The sequence below is a fragment of the Hoplias malabaricus genome, chromosome 12 (genome assembly GCF_029633855.1).
Source record: "Hoplias malabaricus isolate fHopMal1 chromosome 12, fHopMal1.hap1, whole genome shotgun sequence".
Lineage (NCBI taxonomy): Eukaryota > Metazoa > Chordata > Actinopteri > Characiformes > Erythrinidae > Hoplias > Hoplias malabaricus.
In genome coordinates, this window is record NC_089811.1 from 14622423 (window position 1) to 14643637 (window position 21215).

Consider the following 21215-nt stretch of genomic DNA (forward strand, 5'->3'; position numbering starts at 1 on the left):
TATTTTGGGAAAAAAACGATAACCCTGTGCGACCTGGAAGTTGTAGGCAGGAAAGTGATAGTAAAAAAGGGTGAACTACAAATCACTTGCGAAATCATTCCGAGCATCATTTCGGACACTAAAATCGTTGTTTTGAAAATGATCGGTTATTCTTTAATTTAGAAAAGTCTGAGTTGGTTATTATTGTTATAAAGTCATCCGTTATTTTGTCAAATCGAGTGCTTTACTTACTTCTGTTCTTAAGGTCCTGTGGGTACAGTGTTACAGTTCCGTTACCAGTGTAGCTGAATTGTAGCATGAAAGAAACTTGTGGGTCAAATGTTATTCTTGTATTGTGATGCCACATCGTGTCCAGATGAAAGAATGGTTGGTCTAGAGAGTAAAAGAGAGGACGAAGATTGAGATGATAACGAGTTAAACAAATTATGACTTTTTTAAACGAAATAAACGTTATCTTATTAAGGGGATTCAGCAATTCTGGATATGGGCGATGTTTACACAAGTTTCCTGTTCATCGCTTTTCTGCCACACACAGGTGAGTAGAAAGCTAAGGTCCCTTTAAACTATGTTCAAAAGTTTGAATAGCCATGGTCAGGTAGATGACTTGCTTTGTTGATTTTCTAAGTGAGATTAAGTAATCGTATTAATTCACATGAAACATTCCAAAAACTTTCCCTGCTGAAAGTAGAAATAAAAGAACAACATAATTGTAGAGGTCCTTATGGAGTTGAATAGATTCCTCTTGGTCTATAATGGCAGTCTAAAGGTACGTGTTCTTCCTAGTGGTTCCTGTTGTGTAAACTATTCTGATTCTGTTTTCTGATGGTATATTTTACAGTAGCCTGATGGTACTAATTGGAACCCATTTTGGTTATTTCATTTTCCTTTTCAACAGTGTTTGTTTATATGCTATGTTTAACAATTGCAGAACAGATATAACGTTATATAATTAAACATATGCCACCAGTTTTACAAAGACCATATTGATGTGGTATGTTCCTCTCACTATTTCAAGTTATGCAATAAACGCTTTTAAAAAATCCATGATGTTTGTTTACTTTTTGAATACATACATCAGAAAACAGAAAAACAACATAAAGGGACATTTGACCAGGAGTGCTCAAACTTTTGCCTAGGACAATACCTAAAACCCCCCTCCAGTAAAAATCAAGTTTTTACCTTGTTAATATATAAGGGTTGTTCCTATATGGTAGAAGTTGTATCATGTGTTGAAATAAGACATTAGTTTTGTGGCAGAGTACTGGGCACTGGGTACTTTAGACAGCTAGCGTTTCAAATGTCATAAACCTAAGGAACCAATCGTATCAACTTGTGGGGTGTGGCTTATGAACAGCAGGAGATTATGAATGAAGGTGATGCTGTAGTGTTTTAAGTCATATCTAGATTTTATATTAGTTTTGGTGTACAGAGATGAATTTTTAGATCTGGTGGGGGACTTTAAATTTAATATGCCCCTATTAAAATTGTAAAATTAGTTACAACGATAACAGGACTGTGTTAATGACAGCCTAATGGTACTCTTTGTTTTATATGAGTAATAATTACAGCTTTATAGGATCTCATTTCAATTTCTACTTTTCTACAAAAAAATGTGTCCACGATTAAGTGCACATAAAAGTAGCTGAAATTCATAGCATGTATACAGACATTTAGATGGTTATATACGGTGAGAAGTTCAGTCATGTTTTAATCACAATCTCAATTTGCTATTTTTATAAGATAATGTTTGTTATAGCTTTTGTAATAAAACATATAATTTTCCTCCACTTGTTTATTACAGTGTTCTGCACGCACCTGCCAGCACCTGCAAATCTAACAATGTATTCTCAGCATTTTGTCCACTTGTTAAACTGGGAGGCTGGGCCAGGGTCTCCAGGCAGTGTCCATTACACTGTGATATTTCGTTCTCTCAGGTACATTTAAGCGTAGTATTCCAACAATAGACTACAGTCATATTGTTTGTTGTATACATAAAAACATCAGGAAAAATGTTTAATAAAATTTGTAACAAAAAAATGTTAAATAAATGTAAAACTGTCTTTTCAATATTGGCCCACTGTCATTGTCAGTAACAGAACTTGCACTCACATCTTCAGACAATAATATAGCAATATAACAATATACTAAACAAGTCACTGAACTGAACTACTGCTGTGGTCAATTGTGTAAGTTAATTTTATATTTGTCCATAACAGAGTCCTAAGGGGCAATTCCCAAACCCAGATTAAGTCTAAGCCTAAAAAGCGTTTCCCATGGTGAATAACAATTTACACTGTTTCCTAAACTCAGATTTTGCCTAAGCCTAAACCAAAAGAAAATTTGGATAGTATATGACAACTTCCATTGCTAATATGTGCAAGACTACGTTAGATTCTGTTTTCTTTATACAAATAAACAAGTCTACGTGTCATTACTTAACAATTCAACATTGTTCTGGACAGATGTGTAATGTTTTAGATATGCAGTTTGAATGATGCTAGTTTATTGTATTTAGGTGCATCTTTTCAGTGTAAAATAAAAGAAGCTGATGTTGACTCCAAACATAATTTGGTTTATTGATTATATCGATTAAACGTAGACAGGTTAGAGGTGTAAATTTGTTTAACACTATGTTGTTTTGCATTGAACTATTACTTTAAACAGCTAATTGATATTTTTTAACTCACTTGCCCTTTCATCCCTGTTTATATTAATGTACAGTCAAAACTGGACGAAGTTGGACAGTTGCGCAGAGGTATATTCACCTTTGCGCTGCAATCTGACAGAGGCTTTCTCAGATCCTTACGAAACCTACTATACCAGTGTGTCTGCAAGTCTGGGGAATCAGACCTCTCTACCTACAGACCTCAGCCCATTCCAACCTCTTCGGAACAGTGAGTAAAGAACTGATTGAGAAGACATCTCATGGTCATTCTGAGGTGTAATTGCAGTTATTTTAAAACAGGAAAAATGATTTGTAGAATGGTATGAGTTACTATTATAAACAAAGCAAAATATAGATATAGCTCTATAGTCAAACTTTGTGGCATGCATTTAATTACTGTGCAGTTTGCATTCACTGGTGCTTTCATTAAGACAGTGGTCCTCAAAGTGGGGTGCATGGCACGGCAAATGAGCTACGTACGTTTGAGCACTGCTAGCAAAAGATGGACAAGTTTGTGAGAGCTAAACTTGCAGTTTCCTCAAGCCATAACTTCCAAAGGGAAAACAAGAAAATATGATGAGGCATATATCAAAACAAGCTCATACCAGTCACTGAAGCATCTCTCAGAGGATTAAATGTATCATTTTTGCAGAGCAAAGGCTTTTTCTATCAGGAAGCTGCTTTATACTTTATGTTTTGTGCAGGGAAGCAATTAGGAGCAAATATGTTTCACAATGACTGTTAAGCACAAATCCCTTTATTATTTTTATTTATCTATAAGTATTTGCAGTTATGAATGAATACATTCCAGTGGAGCTTGGAAGTAAAAGATGTGTACATTTGTCAAACAAAAAAGGGGTTACAGTGCAGATAATAAACAATGTGCACAATCAGAAACCACTTCCTCTGTTTCACTTCCACTCAAAATTGCTATAAGGTGCCTAGAGAATGTAAGATTAAATTCATGCCCCAGTTTTCATTGTGAGTGAACATGTGAGTTTAAATACATCCATCCATTATCTGTAACCGCTTATCCAATTTAGGGTCGCGGGGGGTCCAGAGCCTACCTGGAATCATCGGGCGCAAGGCGGGAATACACCCTTGAGGGGACGCCAGTCCTTCACAGGGCAACACAGACACACACACATTCACTCACACACTCACACCTACGGACACTTTTGAGTCGCCAATCCACCTGCAACGTGTGTTTTTTTTTTGGACTGTGGGAGGAAACCGGAGCACCCGGAGGAAACCCACGCAGACACGGGGAGAACACACCAACTCCTCACAGACAGTCACCCGGAGCGGGAATCGAACCCGCACATAGAAATTCATGCATATAGCTAATATTACTATTTGTACTTATACTAACAATAATTACAATTATTTCACTGTAAATTTGGATTTTTATATTTCTAGCTGCTGAAATTCATTAATTCATACAGTTATTATCTGTAACTGCTTATAGTTCAGGGTTGCTTCTGGAGCCTACCTGGAATTACAGGGTGACACACACTCGCTCACCCACTCACCCCTATGGGGTCTATGGACATTTTGAGTAACCAATCCACCTACCACCGTGTGTTTCTGGACTGTGGGAGGAAACCCACACACCAAACTCCTTACAGACAGTCACCCGGAGCGGGACTTCAGCCCGCAAACCCAGGACCCTAGAGCTGTATGACAACAACACTACCTGCTGCGCCAACGTGCCGCTGGCTGTTGAAATATTACACTCAAATTTGCATTATCTCTACCTGTTGTATTTGATCATACAGATACCCTAATGATTTATAACAACATTTTATACCCTAAACTGATTTATAACCAGCAGTATGGCAAAATAGCACATGATCAGTTTTTCATCAGATCTGGCCACACATTCCTTTGATAAACTAGGTTCACTGTTTTGCAGCTTTGCAAATAAAACAAATTCATATGTCTTTTTTGTGTGTCTTCCAGCTGTCCCAGAGCCTCCCATGCTGACAGTTTCACCATGTAATGGGTCTTTGTGTGTACAAATCCAGGCTCCATCTGAGAGGCTACTCAGTGCTTATAATTGCTCCAAACACACTAGTAACTGCTTTAAATACAAACTTGACATCACTTCCAATGGAGAACTCAAGGTGACTTATTTAAATAGTTTAGTTTTTGTGTGAGTGTTATCTTAACAGTGTAGACTTAACACATGCTCACTTTTTTTATATCATAAATGTGTAAATTTGAATGTTTTTTTCGGGATAGGAAGTTCCAGGATCATCTACTTGGCCAATTCAGATTAATTATCCATCACATAATATAAATAAATAAATAAATAAAACTTTAAAATGGGGGCACCGTGGCTGGGGGTGCCCATTACTCTGGGAATTACACTCTCCTAGTGTTCAATATTGAGTGTATGTACAAGGTGTTTCACTGCACGGATTTTCCAATTCAGTCATTCATACTCCATGATCTTTAGTCCAGTTAGGGACTTGTTGGCCAGACCACGACAATTTTGTTTCCTTAATCCATGATGAGCCAATTATTGTGTACATGTTAAAAATATTTCCTCACCATGTTAAAATGTTGGCAATCAAGATTTGTGTTAATTTAAAAACACATTATTTTAATATGCACACTGCACAGACATCATGTCTTGACAACTATACATTGTTTTCAATTGTTTCCCAAGTCTCTCAGCAGCCTGTTCTTTAAGAAAGGTGGAAAAGGCTTGATGAAGAATATTGTCTATGCCTCAATCAGTTTAATCAGAAGGAGGAACAACAACATAATAATGTGGTTGATTGATAAATTATTGTTTATTTAATTAATTTCATATCCTAATTATTTTTTATTTTTTTTATTTTTGAAGACCTCATAAACATTTTCTGCAACATTATGTGATTATAAAAATTTTCCACTGTTTGATCTGGAAAATAATATGCCATTAATTCAAATAATTTAACATGTTTTTACAAAGCCAGACTGTTCAGCTATTAAACAAAAAAGTTTTGTGTCATTTGTGTAATTTGCTATCAAATAAAAATCTGTATGTGAGGGGATGCCATAATTCTTGCCAAAGATGTACTTGAAATATTCTGAAATAAACTGAAATATTCTAAATATTCGAAAATAGCAAGATAATAGTTACCCTGGAACATTCCTAATGGCCTGTTTGTCAAGAATGTTGACAAATATAAAGGAAAGTGGGCAGTTTCTAATTAAAATTACTAAAATTGAGATAGATATTGTTGTTTTGATATGTATACTCTCTGCAAGTCACAGCGAGATTCTTATAAATGACATCTGTGTTTGTGGTTTGTTCATACAGTTCTCAAAGGAAACCCAGAAGCTGGAAACTGTGGTTCTAGAGCATCTGGTTCCAGGTCAGAGATACTGTGTGAACATTAGCATCTTGAATCGAAGTTTGGCTACAAGACCAGCAGTATGTGCCTCTGTACCCACAGAGTCCAACCAAGGTACACTGTGTGTGTGTGTGTGTGTGTGTGTGTGTATGTGAGTGACAGAGAGACAAAGTGAGAGAGTGGAGGAGGAGAGAAATAGGATGATTGTGGTAGAACAGCTTGTGGTAGAGTGCAGATTAAAGGGAACCTTGACTGTTAATAAATATATTATATTTTATAATATAAACTATATGTCCAGCACTATTCAAATGTTATTTAAAATATGAGCAAAATAAAATTGTTTATTATAAATAGACAAAAGATTCTTCAGCAGTAATTTGGCATTTTATTGCAGCATCTTGTGATTTCTTCCTTTTTGTCCACTGAGGAACAGTAGTCAAGTCAAGTTTATTTATATAGCACATTTAAAAAGACAGTTAATGTCAGCCAAAGTGCTGCACAATAAAAATCAACTAACAAAACAAACCAGATAAAATTATAAAACATACATGTAAAAGAAATAAAACAAATAAAAGAATCCAACAATAAAACGTTGTGGAGAGAAATACTGATGGCAAGACAACATAAACCAAGGCAGAGACAAGTGGCTAAAGTAATTTAAAAGGACCCAAAGGCCAGAGAAAATAAATAGGTTTTCAAATTGGACTTAAAAGTTACTACTGTAGGGGATTGCTTTATAAAGAGTGGGAGACTGTTCCAAAGTCTTGGAGCGGCTACAGCAAAAGCCTGATCTCCTTTGAACTTCAACCAAGAGCGAGGGGTGTCTAAAAGCAATTTGTCAGAGGAATGTAGGGCACGTGAGGTAGATCGAAAGCAAAGAAGATCCGAAATATATTTCGGAGCCAGGCCATGGAGAGCTTTGAAAACAAACAGTAAGATTTTAAATTCAACTCTGTATTTCACTGGTAGCCAGTGCAACGATTTCAACACAGGGGTAATTCTCTCCCTTTTCTTAGTACCGGTCAAAAACCTTGCAGCTGCATTTTGGACCAGTTCCAATCATGACAGGCTCGTTTGAGATATACCCAGGTACAGAGAATTACAATAATCGATACGGGAGGAGATAAAAGCATGTATAACTGTTTCCAGGTCTTTAAAAGACAGTATTCTCTTAAGTTTGGCTATATGACAGAGTTGAAAGAAACTACCTCTCACAACAGTGCTTATTTGCTTTTCAAATGTAAGATCGGTGTCGATGATGAAACCAAGGTTGTTTACTTGGCAGTGTACATTAGATGACAGACGCCCCAGTTCATTGGTCATGGTGGGGGTCAAGTGGGAATTTCCGAAAATGATCACATCTGTCTTGTCTTGGTTCAGTTTGAGAAAGTTTTTAGACATCCAGCACTCCATGTCCCTCAAACAATCCAACATGAGTTTTAGTGAACAATTCTCTCCTGATTTCAGTGGAAGATAAAGCTGTGTGTCATCGGCATAACAATGATATGAAACATATTTTTGAAAGATTGACCCCAGAGGGAGCATGTACAGGGAAAATAGGATGGGTCCCAAGATAGAGCCCTGCGGTACACCACACGTAAGAGATGCAGGAGAGGAAGAGGAAGACTGTCCTATATTAACAGAAAAAGTTAGATTTTCTAAGTAGGAGGCAAACCACTTCAACGCAAGATCCTGGATGACAACATCAGGCAACAAGCGATCTAACAGGATGGTGTGGTCAACTGTGTCAAAGGCTGCACTTAGGTCCAGGAGAATTAAAACAACACACTTTCCTGAATCAACTGCTAGGAGTATGTCATTTATTACTTTAAGAAGAGCAGACTCGGTACTGTGGTGTACTCTAAAACCTGACTGAAATGAGATATTATGTTTGTCTAAAAAGAAGAAAATTGATGAAAGACAACCTTCTCCAAGACTTTTGACAAGAAAGGTAGCTTAGAGATTGGTCTAAAGTTATTGAGGACTGATGGATCTAGGCCAGACTTTTTTTAAAAGAGACTGAACTGCATGTTTAAAACAAGAAGGCACAATACCATTAATGAGACTGCTGTTTATTATGGATAATATACTTGGGCCAACTGAAGACAGCAGTTGGTCTCATATGCAGAATTAAATCGGTGAGATCCAACAATGACATGGGCTCAAACTGACTTAGGAATGCAGAACGCATAGGTAGAACAGAGGAGCCAGGTGCTGGAGAAAAGTTAAGTGTCTGTAAACAGTCAGTTTTGGAAATGAAAAACCTTGTAAATTTTTCAGACATTCATTATTTGATAGGAGATTTGGAGTCTATCTTTCTTCCATTTGCGTTCTGCTTTCCTACATTGCTGTCTGAGTGCACGAGTAACACTGTTGAACCATGGCTGAGACTTTACTTTAAATCTTCTACTTTTAAGTGGAGCAATTTGATCGATGATACCAATGCAAGTAGAATTAAATAGATCAGTCAGCTCATCAGTATTAGTGCCAAAAGGGGGATTTTCCATAATACAAGCTGAAGGAGAGGTTACATAGGCGGCAGAAAACTGACTGGCTGTATAGGGTGTGATGGAGCGTGTACAATGATAAACAGGCAGAGTACTTGTAGGAGAAGAGCATGGAATTAGAAGATCAAACAGGACAGATCTATGATCAGACCAACATATATCTATAATTTCTAAATTGCTTACTGAAAAACCAAAGGACAAAACAAGATCCAGAGTATGGCCTTGCACATGTGTAGGACCAATAATGGACTGAGTCAGGTTAAAAGAATCGATAAGTTGTGAAAATTCCCTGACCAGTGGTTTAGAAGGACAGCAAACATGGATATTAAAATCACCAAGAATCAGGACTTTATCTGTACTAGGTAAGGTGACAGACAGAAAATCTGAAAATTCTTGAATGAAGTCCTTGTTAGGTTTAGGAGGTCTGTACACTAGAGCACAGAGTATAGGACACGACAATTCCACTTTACACAGCTGCATTTCAAAACTTGAATACTCTCCTGCAGTCAGTAAGCGGCATTTAAAATGGTTTCTGAAAATTGTTGCAAGCCCTCCTCCCTGACCGGTAGATCTGGGGGTATTAAAAAATACTGAAATGGTACAGTCACTAGGAGAAAGCTCAACAAGGGGGCTTGAATCGTCTATAGTTAGCCAAGTTTCCGTCACAAATAGAAAATCCAGGCAGTGGGAGACGAAGAAGTCATTTAGTAAAAAAGTCTTGTTAACCAGCGATCTAGCGTTGATCAACGCCATTTTAACTGGTACCGGTTCAGAAACTGATTGTGTAACATTGTTCAGGGTTGAGTGTGAATACACCAGATGACGGTGGTTGCCAAAATTGACACTATTTCTTCGACCCCATGGTCTCATTTGATGGCGGTGAGACGCTGAATATATAGATGGAATAAGCTCTTCATTGCTAGTGCATTCAGAGATACAGAGAGTGCGACGAGATCCCCGGTGAACGTAACGAGGGCGTCGGGCTATTCCCATAGCGACACAACGCGCATAGGTCTGAGGGGGCAGTGGATCCTTGGTCCTCAGACGCAAAAGCTCCGACGTCGTATAACGCAGCATTTCACAGTGCAGGATAGCGGGGTTAAATAAGCCGTAAAACAAACCAAGCAGGACACCGATCATCAGATGCATATCCACATAACACATCATGGATTCCCCGTGAATAGGCTCAGCCAAAACAAAAAAAACCCCTGTAGTGGGGTATGGATCGAGAAATGAAAAATTCTGAGTGAGGAACTCTCCACTCTAACAAGGATTTTTGTCTGCAACAGAATCCAACATTCCACAGGATTGTATGTGTGTCCGTTTTAAAACACACACACAAAACTCTCCTAAAGTCTACATCAAAGGACCCTGGTTACGGCCAGATAACAAGCCCATTTTTATGATGCTTTTAGGCCAAAAGAACATCAAACAAAGTGGGGAATAACTCCCCACTTGATTAACAATCCAGTTTAGGGCTTTGGCGCCTAAAGGGCGAAACGTTATCTCTTGGGAAAATCAGCAGGGGGCAACACTGACTGAACTCGGTTTGAACTTCTGGTGAACCACCTGTACAGGATGAACAGCATGGACCAACAGCGACCCCAAGTGGACGTTTGCTCAGGGAGTATGGGGTACTGGGCTTTTTGTTACGAGCTATCCAGTCCCTGTACAAACAGAGCAGGAGTCTGGTTTGTATGGCTGGCAGTAAGTCCGACTGGTTTCCAGTCAGAGTTGGACTCCGTCAGGGCTGCCCGTTGTCACCGGTTCTGTTCACAATTTTTATGGACAGAATTTCTCGGCGTAGCCAAGTGGCGGAGGGTGTCCGGTTTGGTGGTCTCAGGATTCCATGTCTGCTTTTTGCAGATGATGTGGTCTTGTTGGCTTCATCGTGCCGGGACCTCCAGCTCTTGCTGGACCAGTTTGCAGCCGGGTGTGAAGCGGTAGGGATGAGGATCAGCACCTCCAAGTCCGAGTCCATGGTACTCAGCCGGAAAAGGGTGGAGTGCTCTCTCCAGGTTGGAAGTGAGATCTTGCCTCAAGTGGAGGAGTTTAAATACCTCGGGGTCTTGTTCACGAGTGAGGGAAAGATGGAGCGTGAGATTGACAGGCGGATCGGTGCAGCGTCAGCAGTAATGCGGGCTCTGTACCGGTCCGTTGTGGTCCAGAGAGAGCTGAGCAAAAAAGCAAAGCTCTCGATTTACCGTTCAATCTACGTCCCAACCCTCACCTATGGTCACAAGCTTTGGGTAGTGACCGAAAGAACGAGATCGCGGGTACAAGCGGCTGAAATGAGTTTTCTCCGCAGGATGTCTGGACTCTCCCTTAGAGACAGGGTTAGGAGCTCGGACATCCGGGAGAGACTCGGAGTGGAGCCGCTGCTCCTCCACGTCGAGAGGAGCCAGTTGAGGTGGTTCGGGCATCTGGTTCGGATGCCTCCTGGACGCCTTCCTGGAGAGGTGTTCCGGGCATGTCCAACGGGGAGGAGGCCCCGGGGCAGACCAAGAACACGCTGGAGAGACTATATGTCTCGACTGGCCTGGGAACGCCTCGGTATACCCCCGGAGGAGCTAGAGTCGGTGGCTGGGGAGAGGGAGGTCTGGGTTTCTTTGCTCCGACTGCTTCCCCCGCGACCCGGACCCGGATAAGTGGTGGATAATGGATGGATGGATGGATGTATAGGAAATTTCGGTATACGCGAATTTTCTATCTTATTACTTTTTGAATCTCTGATCCTGCCTTCCCCCTTTCTTGTCTCATGAAGCCAGTCACGTGAGCCTCGGACCCCGGATCCAATCAAAGGAAGGGCACCTCCCATTAAGGCGTGACCGCGCTACCTTTGAAAAGAGGGTGCCGACTCACTCTTGTTCTCTTACTCTTACGCTTCCGCTCTCTTACTTCTGAACGCTTTTACGCGTTCTCTTTGTTTTATTTCTGTAAGCTCCAACCTCTCCAAGCGAGACGTTTTCTCCTCTTCACACCGACGAACAAAGACTTTTGAAGAACCTCACTAAGCTCCCAGGAGACGTCTTGAGTTAGCTAGTGTGAAAGAAGTCTACGAATACGTCGAGTGATTTGAATACCTTCTTTTCTTTTAATCGTGTTTATGTTTTATCGCCCAATCTAAGTTTAATCTCACGAGTGATCAAAGCAGGTGAAACTTATTCGTGGCCAGAATAAGATATCACACCTTTAGATTAGTTGATAGCGGATATATTAGCGTTATAAGCTGACTTCTGAGGGCACTACTTCTGGAGAATCGAGCGACGAGGTAACTACTCTGAAGACGCCTCCTCTTTCTCAGGGGAAAACCAGCCAGGCCCGCGGTCCTCCGTGAAAAGGGAAATCCCGGCCAACGTCGCCACGCCCAAGGCCAAGAGTGTCTGACTCACCCTGGAAGGAATTCCCTTTCAACGAGCCTACCTTCAACGGCGCTGAGAGGACGAGAGGCGAAACCCGGAGCACGGAGATCAAACCCGTGGGACCCGACGGCTCGGTAAACGGCCACAGAGTAAGCAAGCTAAATTCATCCATTCTCCAGAAGCTGGTGTCTAATTAAGTCCCTTGATAAATTTTATACCCTAATTAAAACCTCAGTAGCGATACATTAGTCATAAGTCCTAGTGCCTAGCTTATCTTTCAATTCGAATCGGCTTCCCCTGTGTTGATGCCGTGAGATTTCAAGATTATGCTATGTTAAGTAAATATCCTTCATCTTTTTGTTATTAAATACTTTCATTATTTGAAATCACAGTGTGTACAGTCTTTTCATTAAAAGTCTGAAAATCCTGAAGATCTCACTTAGCTTGACCATTATTTATCTCTCAAATTAATTATTAACGTTTTAATTGCTTAGGTCAATCATAAACTTTTAATTACTATCATTAGTCAAAGATCAGTAATCATAAGAGTTTGAATAAGGTCAATGCTATAAACACAATATATAAATGTATATAAAATATATATTTATGTATATCACGGTGTAGACCCAACATACACTACACCACGTTAGCCAGCAAACCACTAAACCAGGAAATGTAGTTAGAACTACATACCTGACAGCATGAAGCAACTTAAGGTGAACGCTAATTTGCAGACACCCGAAGTATCAAGCAGGAGTAGAGTGGAGCAGGGCAGCGAGGGCTCGTTTTAGGCTGGTAGATAAAAAACTTGTGCAGGTGAGACGAAAATATCTAGGGAAGACTGTCCAGAACTGTAATCCATTCGGTTGTGGAAAAATAAGGTCAAGCCACCAAATTTCAGGAACAAACAAATGAAACACCGGAGAGCAGCAGCAGACAGACATGCCAGCGTTCACTCAGACCGGAAGTAGCGTCCCTGTAGCTCAGACCTGGTGAGGAACTGAACAGTAAGTATATTCAGCCATAAAGATGTCACATGTGAAGAAAAGGAAACGTCTTAACGGTGCCAGTGGGGCTAGGTACAGCCCTATTCACCAGGGAGGCCAGTGTGGATTTACGGTTGTTGATTCTTAAGGGTAAAGTAGGACTGGAAAGCTAGCTTGGAGGGGGACGAAAGTCACCACTTCACTGTTGAGCCTTCTGGAGGTGTCGTGGGCTTAATTCAGCGAAACACTGATGAGGGGAGGTTTCTTCCTGAAAACCCCTGTGCAGAGCTAGTGATGCAGTGGGTGGTTTGGGTACTCATGTGATGGGCTCAATGAGTAACCGTAGAACTAAGGGTTAAAGGCAAATGGTTGCTGATTGGATCATAAACGGCCACAGCAACCTAAGGGTGTATCTGTAGGATTGGAACAGTAGAAATGATGTGGCTGCCAGTAGGAAGAGTGTGTGGTGGGCCCTACCTGAAGCTCTAATGGATTGGCATAGGATATTTTACATTATGTATTTAATTATAAAAAAAAATGTGTGCACGCCTGTGAAATAAAAAACAAAAACAAATTTGCTGGCAGAATACAATGAATTTGGCAATGAAAGTGGGGTCAGAAGACAACAGAATGTAGTCTAGCTGATCAACAAGCAAGATTTCCATTTTCCAATGACCAACAAGATTGCTGTTTGTAAATACAAATATAACCATGTGCTTCTTGTCCCTGGAAAATTCAGAATGCATGTGTTTGGCCTGTCTGCTGTCCAGGCCATATACAGGAAGAAGAGTGAAAGGTAGAGCTCCATCCTGGGGTTGTAGACCAACAGAATAGATAGATCAGTATCTTTCTTATGAAGAAAATTTATAGGAAATCAGATACTGTATGTCAAATCATAACTTTTCCACTCCTTTATACTGTTCTGTTTCTGTGACTTGGATATATAAGCTTCAAAATGAGTGTTCTCACTACCTGTTGGTGTTAGGGTTGCTGGGTGATGAGGGGTGCGGACTGACGGAGGGCGGACGCAAACGCTTAGAACACAGACTTTATTAACAATAACAAACACAAACGAGCTAGAGGGAATGCACGAATTAACACGACAAGAAAACAGGGTAAGCTAAACAACACTACACGGATGGGGCTTGAAAGGAGCAAGGGAAACAAGCAGGAGAAACGAGCGAGAAACGAGCGAGAAACTGCGACGACGTCCACGGAGGCAGAGGAATCTGCGACGTTGTCCACGGAGACAAGAGAAACTGTGACGACGTCCACGGAGGCAGAGGAATCTACGACGTCGTCCACGGAGGCAGGAGAAACTGCGACGACGTCCACGGAGGCAGGAGAAACTGCGACGACGTCCACGGAGGCTGGAGAGGTGGGCGTCGCGCTTACGAGGACAGGAGAGGAGGACGCCGCACTCACGAAGAGAGGAGCGGCTGGCTGCGCCGCTTTCACGAAGAGAGGAGCGGCTGGCTGCGCCGCGTTCACGCTGAGGGGAGCGGCTGGCTGCGCCGCGTTCACGCTGAGGGGAGCGGCTGGCTGCGCCGCGTTCACGCTGAGGGGAGCGGCTGGCTGCGCCGCGTTCACGCTGAGGGAAGTTTGTGCTGCTCGCCGGGCTCGCGCTGGAGCTTTAAAGGGTTTAGGGGGTTTAACGGGCGCACTCATGAGATCCCCTAGAGGTGCGCCCGTTAGCCTCTCCTCCGTCGTCCTGAGGCTGAAGGCTAACAGCCCCTACCCTTAACCCCCCCCCCCAAATTTCCCCGGACTTGAGGGGGCAGTCCTCGGGAGCAGAGGGTCCTGCGGAGATGTCCTCGAGAGTCGATCAGGAGAACCTGGCTCTCAATAGTTCGCTGAAGGTCTCCACTGTAATATGCAGGGTTCTCTCTCTCAGCACTCGATCAGCCCACTGCAGGGCTATCCCTTTGAGAAGGGATCTCATGAACATTACCTTAACGAATTCACGTGGTGCAGGGACAGTCAGGTAGTTAAAATATAGGTGGCACTGAAGCAGGAATCCCTCGACGTTTGAAGTCCCCTCAAACTCGGGGGGAACTCCCATAAAGGACGGCAGGGCAGCAGGTTGATCCCCCACCCTTATCGCTAGAGACTCCTGGACTTGCCTGAACGTCTCCTCGAAAAAATAGTCCGTGCTAGCTGCGTCCTTCTTTGGGTCGTTCATTCTGTTAGGGTTGCTGGGTGATGAGGGGTGCGGACTGACGGAGGGCGGACGCAAACGCTTAGAACACAGACTTTATTAACAATAACAAACGAGCTAGAGGGAATGCACGAATTAACACGACAAGAAAACAGGGTAAGCTAAACAACACTACACGGATGGGGCTTGAAAGGAGCAAGGGAAACAAGCAGGAGAAACGAGCGAGAGACAAACAAGAGACACGAAGAACACGGTGAACATACAAAGAGCAATCTAAAGAACTATGAACACGAAACAAGTAACAATGTACACCGCGAACGAAACATGGAACAAGGTACAATGAACGACAAGAGGAAGTAAGACGAGAGGGCTTAAATACAATAACAAACGAGAAACACCTGAAGACCATAACGAGGGTGACGTAAAAGAGGCGGAGACGAAGGTAGAGACAAAGGCGGAACAGAGGCGGGGCATGAACATAAACAAAACAAAGCCATGTGCTGAGAACAGGAAAACACGAGACGAGACGAGACGTGAGTGTGACAGTTGGGATGTGTTTGTAAACCATTATATATGTTTATTTGGGATGGGAGGGAGATTTGGAGACAAATTAAAATCAGCAATAACATTTTATTAAATTGTTGATCTTATGGAACTCGTTATAGCATTTTAAATGAATTAATATGAAACAGATTTGGGGTTGTTGGCTTGAACCTCACTTAGGGTCACTGTCTGGGAGGAGTTTGGTGTGTTCTCTCTATGTCTGTGTGTGTTTCTTCCAGGTGTTTGAGTTGTCTTCTACAGTCCAAGAACACATGCTAGTAGGTGGATTGGCTATTCAAAAGTGTGTGTGTGTGTGTGTGTGATGCCCTGTGATGGGCTGTCATTGTGTCAGAGTAGACCTGAATCTAATTATAATCTGTGCAGCACTTAACCATATTGGGTCATTAATTAATTGAAGTATGTCAAATTTTTGACTCTCCATTGTTTTTGTATTGTATCCAAAATTGTGTTTATGTATACTGTATCATCTAGAAGTGATAGATTTCCACCCCTAATCAGTCATTACAAGATTCATTATCAATCCACAGATTCATCCACAATCAAGTTTCATCCACAACCACCAGTTTCATCTGCAGCCATGAACTTCAACCACAATCAATAGATTTATCCTCAGTTATTAGACTGATTATCAGATCTACTCAGAAATGGGGCCATAGCACAGCCCACATTAGGAAATTGTGCTTATTTCCACCTTTCAACTTAGAGAGGTCTTCAAATCAGGTTACAAACTGCTGTTAAAAAAAAAAAAAAGAAAAAAGTAAGCAGTTTGATACAAATTGGTGGAATTAACTCATCCAGTACATGATCGCTACATTAAATACACCACACCAGTGAACTCAAGAACTCAAGAAACAAGTTTAATTTTTTCAAAACTCACCTTAACTGTTTTGTTCAGTTTCAGATGTTGTGACTTCTGTGGCTTTGATCCTGTTGACATTAGTGTGTTGCCTGGTCTTTGGTCTGCTGGTCAAGTCTGGGTACCTTTTCCTTAGAAACCGCCTGCCTTCTGTTCTGGTGAGAAGTAACTTTTGTTTCTTTTGATTTTGCATTAATATTCTCCTTATGGATACTTCTTTGGTAAAGTGTGGTATATTGCGGGATATTTTAAGACTATTATAAAATAGGAACAGCCATTGTGAAAATTTTGTACATGAGACTAGTGCCCACTTTTGGGGATAATGATTCAGATAACTCAGATAATCTCAGATGTAATCTATGTAATTTAGCTTTTCTTTTCTTTTATCATTTTATCATTTATCAAGATTTAAAGGAGGCCAGCCTAGAAGATGTGTTGGCCAATTGAGCCCAACTGAACAGGGAAGGGTGTTCATTTTTGGAAGCAATTATGTGTAAGGAAAGTGTAATCGGCAGTGTTAATATTGGCAGTTGATTTTTGTCTTAGTCTTTTGAATATATGTGTGTTAGCCTCATTTTAAAAATGTAGTTATTATTCATTTAGTTTAGTGGATGAGAATTGAACATTTTAGCCTAGTTTTAGTCCATTAAATGAAACGAGCCTTTTTATTTACTATTTTGAAGGTATTATATATTAGAAACATCATTATAAATTAATAATTGATGATACATGATAAATGATACATTTAAAAATGTTAACTTCCAAAACTTCTGGAAGAAATATGGCCAACTTATTTCTTCATATACATTTTGCATTAATTTAAACATTTTAAGTTGCAAGTGCAATTCAAAGACTGAGTTAACTCCAAGCGTTTCAGCTGTTAATAATTGGCAAACAGTCAACAAAAGCGACTCCCAGACACTTGACCAATCGATTCCTTGGGAATCGGCTCCTCTTCAGTATTTGGCCTGGCTGCTCTTACTACCCTAAAAACAACATATAGGTAGACCCTTGTACTGTTATTTCTTTGCTGTTTTCAAATTAGAAATTATGGGTCAATTATTAGTCTATCACATTTTTCTTTAGTTTTTGTTTGTTGAAAAAAATAACCCCAGAACATTTCATCATAGTTCTCTTCTTCATATGTTTGGTTTATTTAGTTCTTTTCTAGTTATCGTTGTGAAAAATAGGTCATCTACAAATATATTTCCTCATAGTTTCCTCATTAATGAAATGAACATTGACAAGGGGTGGGTCTGAGGGCTAATTTTGGGTTTATATATAACACAGTTGTATTTCTAGATACCAGAAACTGTATACTGTATAGGAAATTCATCAGTGTTTTTTTCTGTACACTTGAATAACAGCTTAATTTGGACTTAATTTTTTTCCTGTACATTTCTTTACAGAGTTCTTTACAAAGTCCATTTAAAGTTTTACTAATCCTGCCTAGTAGAGAATCTCTAAATGCTGTTTCAGTGGAGCCCAGCACCCAAGGAAATGATGAGGAAGATGAAGAAGAGAACGACTATAAAGAGGATGAGTCAGTGCCATATGAGGGACTGAGACGTCAGAGGGAAAACTTTAAAGAAATCTCAGAAACAGGCTCCTCTTCCATTACATCTTCCCCAGAGGCACAGTACAGGCCTAAAGTTAATAGAACTTGTGGTCCTGAAAATGAAATTCCAAAGTCATCTATACAAGTGCCTGAAGCATTATGTTCTGCAGCTGTATTAACACCACAGTGTAGAAATGAGGATGACTTTCAGTGGAAACCGAAAGGACTGCTAGCAATAAATCAAACCTTGTCGGAACAGCTAAGAAACAAGGACCTGAGGTTTGTCGGACCTAAAGACGTAGACAAAAAAGGACAAGGTGCTGATGTAGAGTGTGGAATCAACGTTAATCTGTTCTCCTTGTCCCTGGGAGGCTTCAGGGAGGATGGACACTGGGACGAAAATAGGAAAATGGTGGGGAACCTGCAGATCCAGAAATTACAATTATCTTCATCCCCTCAAAGGATCCCAGATCATATTGCAGACCTCAAGCTCACATACTCTCCGAGCTCTGAAAGGGATATTACAGACTCTGAAAAGAAAGAGAATATGATAGTGGAAAAGAAAACAGAGCAAGAAGAGGAAGAGGAGGAGGAGGATTATTCAGACTACATGAAGCGAAATTAGAATTTCTTGATACAAGAAAACAAATTCACATCTGATATTCTCCTGTATTTTAGCCTATATTGGGCATGTGTGACCTCAAAAGTAAGCATTTGGCAAGTGCAAAATTTCAAAGAAAACAAGAAGCAATTCTAGGGAGGCATAGTAGGTAATGTCGCAGTCACACAGCTCCAGGGACTTACGGTTGTGGGTTCAAGTCCCGCTCCAGGTGAGGTTTGGTGTGTTCTCCCTGTGTCTGTGTGGGTTTCCTCCAGGTGACTCGGTTTCCTCCCACAGTCCCAAAACACATGTTGGTAGGTGCACTGGCTACACATAAAGTGTCCATAGGTGTGAGTGAGTGTATGTTTCCCCTGTGAAGGACTGGCACCCCCTCCAGGGTGTGATTCCACCTTGCGCCCAGTGATTCCAGGTAGGCTCCGGACCCACCGTGACCCTGAACTGGAATAATAGTTTTACCACAGGATGTATGTATGGCCTCACAGGAATATTAAATCTAAGTTTAAATAATAGTTGCCACTAGTGTTAGAAATTCAGCATTGAAGAGTGAGGAGACTGGAGTTCAGGTAGTTTATTTACACATACACAGGATCATGTATGAGTACAACTGGGTGATCGCATTCTATCTCAGGATGATCTGAAGTTTGGAAAACCAAACAAGTTTCCTTCACGTGCATGCAGAAAAGCATGGGCACAGCTTGGTCATCCGTTTGTCACCAGGTCAGTATATAGCCAGTTCATTCTGTTCCCAATCCAGTCTGTTCTCAGTCCAGTCTGTAACTGTTGCCAGTCCAGTCTGTTCCCAATCCAGTCTAACACCAAATATTTTAGGAGGGCCTTATATACATTGGAGAAATGGGGGAAGGGAATTGGAGGAAGAAGAGGAGTTTGAGGAGGGGTAAAAGGGATGATGAAAATGATCAAAGAAAGAAAGAGGTAAGATAGAGGATGGAAGGGTAAAGCAAATCTCAAATATGATATATGACGCAGAGCATCAGATCTTGAAAAAAACTGGACACAATTTCATGGGTTGAGGATTATTGAAATTCACATACATATTTTTCCCCATTATCAAGTCACCAAGTGTTTATACACTGCACTGGTACTGTATTATTTAGTGTTAAGCTAAGGAGCTGTCTGTTTCATTTCAGTTGAGCCATCACGTATTCTTGTAATAGTTGTCTTATTATTATTGTTTCTTGTACAGCACCAATAAGAAAATATTGCAAGTGTTTATTATGTGCTGTTTATCAACAGCTGTATTATTTTATAATTCAAAGAGGTTAATAGTTACTTACTTTATGAGCAACATAAGTACAGGTTGCTTTATGGGTCATCAGCATTTTTTCTTGCCAACATATTACTCATAACCGTTTATGTGCTTGTATGTACCTGTTTAGCCAAAAGTATTTAGACACCTGCTTTATATACCACTAGCTAATTCTTGGAATTGGGTGTAGTGATTTTAGGCTCTTGTGCAGTTCCTGAGCTTTCCATGCCATTTCGTTCACAGTTCCACATAGGCATGTGCAATGGGCATGTTTAAAGTAGCAGAATTCACTGACTATAAGAGAGTGTCTATAAACTTTGTACTTACAGAATAAATACTTGCTATTGCTTTATGTGCCAGTAGTCTATTTTTTCTGTTTTGTATTAGTTTCTATTCCATATCACATTGCTGTAACTATTTTGTAAAAGTTTTTACGGTTTTTGAAATGCTTTGTAGGTTGGTTTTTGTACGGTTGGTCTCTGTTTTATGAAAACTGTAGAAATGTTGGTGAATCACATACACTAATGGCTGTAGTAGTGCTGTTCATTATGTCATGTTTGTAATTTGTGTTAATTATGGATATATGTACATGAAATTCAGTTCCTTATAACCATTTATAGCATCGTTTTCAGATGGAATATTTTATGAGCCTTCTTTTTTGCCGCTCTTTGTTGGCACACAGTATTAAATAGTGCTCCATCACTTCAGAGAATGCACTGTTTTGCAGGCTAATGGTGGCTATTCTATACCCCTGTAGCCTACACTTGGCTTTGAGCATGTTTACCTTATGTTCATGCGCATCTGCTCCATTACTTTTCATGCTTTTCAAAGGTGTTTACCACAAATTGGACATACAGTGTATGTGTATGCATTTACATACATTGACGTAGAATAGCAGGGCGTTTTCTTAAATAGATGTCATAAGGATTATTAACTGTGGAATGATGCTTCATTACTGATACAAATGGCTATTTATATCAGTAAAAGCAATCTCATCTAGAGATTCTGACATAATCTGTTTATGAATTTGCAAGCATTGCTTTAAAACTATGTTTGTGTTTTGAAGTTGATATTAAAATGAATAGTTAAATTTGAATTCTCAGAATCTTGATAAATGTAAATATGAAATGTGTTAATACTATATGTTCATTATTTCAATTTTTTATATGCAATTTTATAGCAAATAAAGTTACACAACTTTCTCAATAACAGACTATTCAATATTCAATAGTCAAATTATTTCATTTAGTGTCTTTTCTGTGAATGTGTGTGTGGAGGGGAAATTGTTGTGTAATTTATGTTCTGGGTGGTAGAGAGGCACAA

General features: G+C 40.4%; 1 protein-coding gene across 1 annotated transcript; it reads left to right on the plus strand.

Annotated features, from left to right (window-relative positions):
• The first annotated feature begins 55 nt into the window (after nt 1-55).
• On the plus strand, nt 56-21066 carry LOC136710646 (interferon alpha/beta receptor 2-like). Its single transcript, XM_066686366.1, has 7 exons — nt 56-535; nt 1802-1934; nt 2722-2894; nt 4628-4791; nt 5979-6126; nt 16485-16603; nt 17855-21066. The coding sequence occupies exons 1-7, from the start codon at nt 484-486 to the stop codon at nt 18626-18628; spliced, it is 1563 nt and encodes a 520-aa protein (XP_066542463.1). The 5' UTR covers nt 56-483; the 3' UTR covers nt 18629-21066.
• Nucleotides 21067-21215: the final 149 nt, after the last annotated feature.